This window comes from Paramormyrops kingsleyae, chromosome 16 (assembly GCF_048594095.1).
Source record: "Paramormyrops kingsleyae isolate MSU_618 chromosome 16, PKINGS_0.4, whole genome shotgun sequence".
In the NCBI taxonomy this organism is placed as follows: Eukaryota; Metazoa; Chordata; class Actinopteri; order Osteoglossiformes; family Mormyridae; genus Paramormyrops; species Paramormyrops kingsleyae.
Window position 1 is genome coordinate 15,139,990 of NC_132812.1, and position 5,450 is coordinate 15,145,439.

The following is a 5,450-nucleotide window of genomic DNA, read 5'->3' on the forward strand; positions in this document are numbered from 1 at the left end:
ATATTCCATAAAGTGCCTAAAATTAAATGTTTATTACATTCTATGGGAATATCATTAAACATGGGTTATGGAATATTGTGAACAGCATAATCTGGCATCTTTTCTTTTATTTTTTTTATTCTGAGACTGGTCAATAACCCTAACCTGCGAAACTAACCCTGAGCATCTCGTATTCATTGGCTGCTCGCGGCTGACGAGCCCTGCCTCCCACGTGACCCTGGATAAATGCCCTCCCGCCCGCATCTTTGGCAACAGACAATCAGAAATACATCCTGGGGATGCTGCATCGTCTTTTTTTGTCGGCGATGAGGATGCTCTACAAAACTTTTGAGCGGCCGCTACAGACTCGCAGTTTATTCTTTTAGCTATATGTTTGCTTAAGTTTCGTCGTGCTGTTATTACACAGTCAGCTTTGGCCATCGTAGAACATTATTTTACTTGGCGTACTCCACTAATACAATGACCGGAGTTTTTGATTGTCTAACTTCAGATATGCATTCCAGCCAGATTACCTCAAACAGTTACCACACCTTGCACAAATCGCAGGAATCACCAACTTTACCGGTGTCGACTTCCACAGACAGCAACTATTACAACAACCAACAGACTGGACACTGCGCTGGATCGCCTTACGGACAGCTTGGTCTTTATCAGTACCAACATACGAATGGTATAGGCAACGGTCAGTACAACTCCAAGTCCTACGACGTGGGCTTCAACACTTCTTACAGCACATACGGCTCATACGCTTCAAGCTCCTCGCCACCTCCTACGGACGCAGGTAATACTCCTCAAAGTAAACCCAACGTTAGATATTACTTTAAAACGGGGGTAAATGGTTTGCGTAATAAAACGTTTCTGTTTTTCTCTGTTCCCCATCAGAAAAAGAAGAAGGTGAGAGTGAAATCCGAATAGTCAATGGGAAGCCGAAGAAAGTCAGGAAACCTCGCACTATCTACTCCAGCTTTCAGCTGGCCGCGCTTCAGAGGCGCTTCCAAAAGACACAATACTTGGCTTTACCCGAGAGAGCCGAGCTGGCGGCGTCCCTGGGACTCACACAAACCCAGGTAAGAAAAAAGAATAACACCAACATCTAAACCATTACACTTAGATACTTAGAATTAAAGTTATTATTTCGGAACCGTTATGATCTTTACCGGCATGCGGACAAGTAGGCCTCTGCAACATCATATCACTTCTCTCAATTGTCACCACAAGTTCAACTTCGTTTTATTTTCTCGTCCCTTAGTTGACATACAACCACTTAACACTGACTTATAATTCCGTTGTTTGTTTGCTTGCGTGTCTGTTTTGCCATTCCTGGCTGTAATCGCATGTGTTTCCGATATTTCTCAGGTGAAAATCTGGTTTCAGAACCGCCGGTCGAAGTTTAAGAAGCTGTGGAAAAACGGAGAAATTCCCCCGGAGCAACATGTGGCTTCCAGCGAGTCTCCCCCCTGCAGCTCTCCGCCAGCTAGCATAGCCTGGGATTTTCCTCCAAATCAAAGAATGAACGGTGTAAACACGGGCTTGGCTCAAAGCAGCAGTCCTTCTAATTCGACTGCTCCTTCCTTCATGGCAAACTATTCCTGGTACAACTCCACGAACTCTGCAGCCCATATACCACCTAACCCGTTATTACAACACCATAACTCTGCTGTGAGTGCGGGGACTATATTTTAACACTGGGCTGAACGACTCGTGAAAGAAGACAAAAAAAGATTTTTACTGACCGTCTGGTTCCTTTTTTATACGGACTTGAAATTTGTAAACTCGTCCTTTCACGGTGGAGGCAAAAAACGCGCGAGTGTGACAGACTTGATGTCGGTGCCAGACTGTAAAATATCGCCCTGCCCCGATTTTTAAGAATTAATGTTTGCGAAGTTGTTTGTAAACGTCTCATGGACAATTATGCAACATTTAAATTATTGTTTTTTTTTTTTTGTATTTATTTATTGTGTTTGTTTTGGTTTTCGAAATATGAAAACAAGACATATATCCAGAACAGCGTGTTTTTACAATATATGCAAATCGTTAGTGGGGCAGTTCGGCGTAACATCTCAAGTAAATGTAAGCATTGCGGTAATAAACATGTAGCAGCCTTTAAACGGTAATGTTGGATTTTGAAAATGACCTCGAGTTTGTTAGCAAACATGTTTTGTATGTACCAAAAATTGTTTTTATTATATATTATTTCCATATGAGGTTAAGTGGAGCATATCGGACTAGTTTGCATTAAACTTAAAGTCTTGCTGTTATAAAATATATCTGTTTAATGTACACAATTTGTTTAACTTACACCGTGAAATTAACTAATGTCTTCTATAAAATATTATGCGTTTCCTAACTATTTATTTTATTACAAAAATGTTATTTACAGCGGTAGTTAACAATTCGAGAATGATTTTAACAAAAACACATTCTGTCTTGCCTAAGAAAGGCCCAACCTGGTTAAGAGTGGTTTTGTTGTTTTTACAAGCGTCGGCGATCACTTCTACGGATCGTAAATTTAAATCTATTCATGTACATTTAGCCGAATTAGCGCAGCATATTCAACTTTAATCTGCTGTTATTCTGTAAATTTACACGCCTTGTCAATTTTATGCGGCTGCAGTAATATCTATGGCCTTCATAAATACACCATGAACTCTGTTAACTTCAACGTCGCGCTGAATTTCTTCTTACATTAATTTTTAGTTTGGAAACTAACAATATTACGAAGCTTTTGAAAATGTTTTGTACGAACATATAACTAGAATTAGTAGGACGGAGGACACGATGTTAGTTCCGTAAAATTATTCTGGAACAGACGTGAATAGCAACCACCGAATTTTATATTTGAATATTAAGGTACTAATAAGAGAAATAATTTATTTTTCTGCTTTTTCGGTGCATGTGCTGCAATGGCACGTTGATTTCCTTGGGTAGGGTCCGGAGAATGCGATGCAGACAGGATGATTAACAGACAGGACGTTGAGCCCGAGGCGCAGTGTGAGAAAGAGTGGTTCAAGGCACGCAACGCGCCTTGGCATGTGAGCGGTGGGATGAGGGCGTTTTGCTGAGCGCTGCCCCTCAGACTCTCTGGAGTCACAACGCCTCTCCCAGACTTTTTATTAACTCAGCTCCGCCAAGGAAAAAAAAGCGTAATCTTAAAAAACGCCCCGAGCAAACCAACATGGAAACATTTCTCCTACATTGGCGTTGCCTCGGTCAGCAGAGGGCTTTTGCATGGGTGTACGCAGAAGCAGATCCCTCTGCTGATAGGTTTGCTCCACATCTGCTCGGTGAAAATGGCAGAGGAACTGAGACTGAAGAGTCGAAGAACATAGTATTTACGCGTCGCATTTAAGTATTTCACGAGCTTACTTTCCGATTTAGTGATTCAGTAAATCGCAGCTCACAAAAGTGTAGGAATTCTAAAATTACAAGGACTTTAGCAAAGCGGCATATTTATTTAAAATGGGGATTTGTACTAATTACAAACCTATTTCTATGATCCAAGTGTCCACTGTATCTACTGGAATTTGATTACGGTTGTATGTTTTATAATAAATCATTTAAAACCATTCATAATGCACAATATAGGCCTAAATGAATTGTAAATGTATATTAGTAGTAGGCCTATTTATTTTATAATAATACTATAGGCCTACATTTTATTCATAACGTAATTGTAGGATGTACTAAATATTTACTTTGAAGCGGCAGTGTTTTCCGTATGTATTTATATATTGTACACAGTATTGCCAGTAAGGCTAAGGTTGTTTTATTTATTCACAATGTATTGCGTGATATAATATAGCCGTAAATAAAGGGATCGTTTTAATAGAAATGAAATACTTTGCCAAGGAATGCTGCATTGCAATTTGTTACATTTATATCCATAGCCATGTTATCTGCGCCCGCTATGCGTTATGATCCCTTGAGACGCTCCAAAATGCAATTGAGCAGAGAATCAAGAAAATCGCTATATATATAAAGGACATGTTCGTGGAATTTCTTTAGCATGTACAATTTGGGATACTCTGAAAAGGTACATAGGCTAGAGTATTTTAAATATTAGCGAAGGATAAATACGCATGTTTTGTGTAAGGTAGTTGTAGTCGCACGGAACGGAACGCGTTTAGCCTTGACAGTTACTGCGGATACGTCTGAGTGAAATGAGAAACTTGATAGCTGAATAATAATCTAAGTTAAAGGCCAATTTAAATGTCATGTGTCTACTTCTGCTCTTTCTGAACCTTTGCAACACGTCAGTATTTCAGCTAACGGCATCCTTAAGTATCATACTGTCAGCCAGAATACAAGTATTGCCCCTTTCCGCTTGTGTAAGGCTGATTTCACTAACATTCACGTTGATTATGGTAGAAAAACTGTACGTATCCAAAAGTCGCCGGTAATATGCATGGTGTATTAATACGCAAAACATGCATTACGTGCAGCATGTGGAACAACCTTCTTCATTTAATTAATACTGGTTAAACCGCTACATGTTACCCCAGAACAGATCTGCCGTGATGTGGCTTTACACTTCCGGAATCCTGCAGACAACTTGAAAAATGCCATACCCCTTTGCCTAATTCGTACTCTGATCTGTAATTTCATCCACATTTGCTCTAGTTTGAGCATTCTGGCTTTCCGATCTGAAAGCCTGCAATTACTATATAATTCTTCGCAATTTTAGATGTCCTAATATGGACTGTAATTTTTGCGCAAGACAATTTCCAGCTATTTCAAGCATCAACATTGTCAAAGTTGTATGTACATAATAAATGGGAATATCAATGCATAGTTTTTAGCATAACATCTTGACTCCTCGATAATTATATCCGTTTCGAGCCTACGCAGAATTAGTCTGAATTGCATGGTAACTGCTGCTTTAAATTTTTTAAAAATTACTCATAATTTTCCCAAAGATTACCAAGATCTCGAGTGCACAGTGTCATCAACGTAATGAAGAGTAAACATTTATGCTAATAATCTGCAATTTTTTCCATCAGCTATAAAGAGAGGAAATATATCTGAAATGTTCAGTCATACTGAACAGTGCTGTTCTAACACATAGCACAGCATGGATAACAGTTTGCGGGAATCCGGCGCTCTACCGGATAGCATGATTCGGACGCCACTTTCCTTACACCTTCCCTTAAACAGCGCATCACTGTTACCAGAATAGGGAAGAGCCTTCGCGGTTGACTGTAATAGAGATTAAGGTAAGGACGGAGCTTCATTAATTTATTAACGAAGACAGATGATTTTGTTCACAATTGTTAAAGATTCTATAGGTGTGACGACGAACAAGGACTGTGCCGAGTTGTTTTAAACTGACTGCACCTCCGTTTAAATAATACTATGCTAATAATAACAACATAAAAATAAAGTATTGAGAATATAAATGACAGCTTTTGTTATATTTTTTCACGCTGCTGATTATGCTAAAGGAATGACAT

At 39.3% G+C, this 5,450-nt stretch overlaps 1 protein-coding gene across 1 annotated transcript; it reads left to right on the forward strand.

Moving 5' to 3' along the window:
• Window positions 1-234: 234 nt before the first annotated feature.
• LOC111852270 (homeobox protein Dlx2a-like) lies at window positions 235-3,837 on the forward strand. Its single transcript, XM_023827960.2, has 3 exons — window positions 235-781; window positions 883-1,067; window positions 1,357-3,837. The coding sequence occupies exons 1-3, from the start codon at window positions 460-462 to the stop codon at window positions 1,681-1,683; spliced, it is 834 nt and encodes a 277-aa protein (XP_023683728.2). The 5' UTR covers window positions 235-459; the 3' UTR covers window positions 1,684-3,837.
• Window positions 3,838-5,450: the final 1,613 nt, after the last annotated feature.

Excerpts from the sequence above, each read along its gene's own strand:
- LOC111852270 (XM_023827960.2), top strand. The coding sequence starts at position 460 with ATGACCGGAGTTTTTGATTGTCTAACTTCAGATATGCATTCCAGCCAG. Across the intron at positions 782-882 it reads GCCACCTCCTACGGACGCAG|AAAAAGAAGAAGGTGAGAGT; the intron begins GTAATACTCCTC and ends GTTCCCCATCAG. Across the intron at positions 1,068-1,356 it reads TGGGACTCACACAAACCCAG|GTGAAAATCTGGTTTCAGAA; the intron begins GTAAGAAAAAAG and ends GATATTTCTCAG.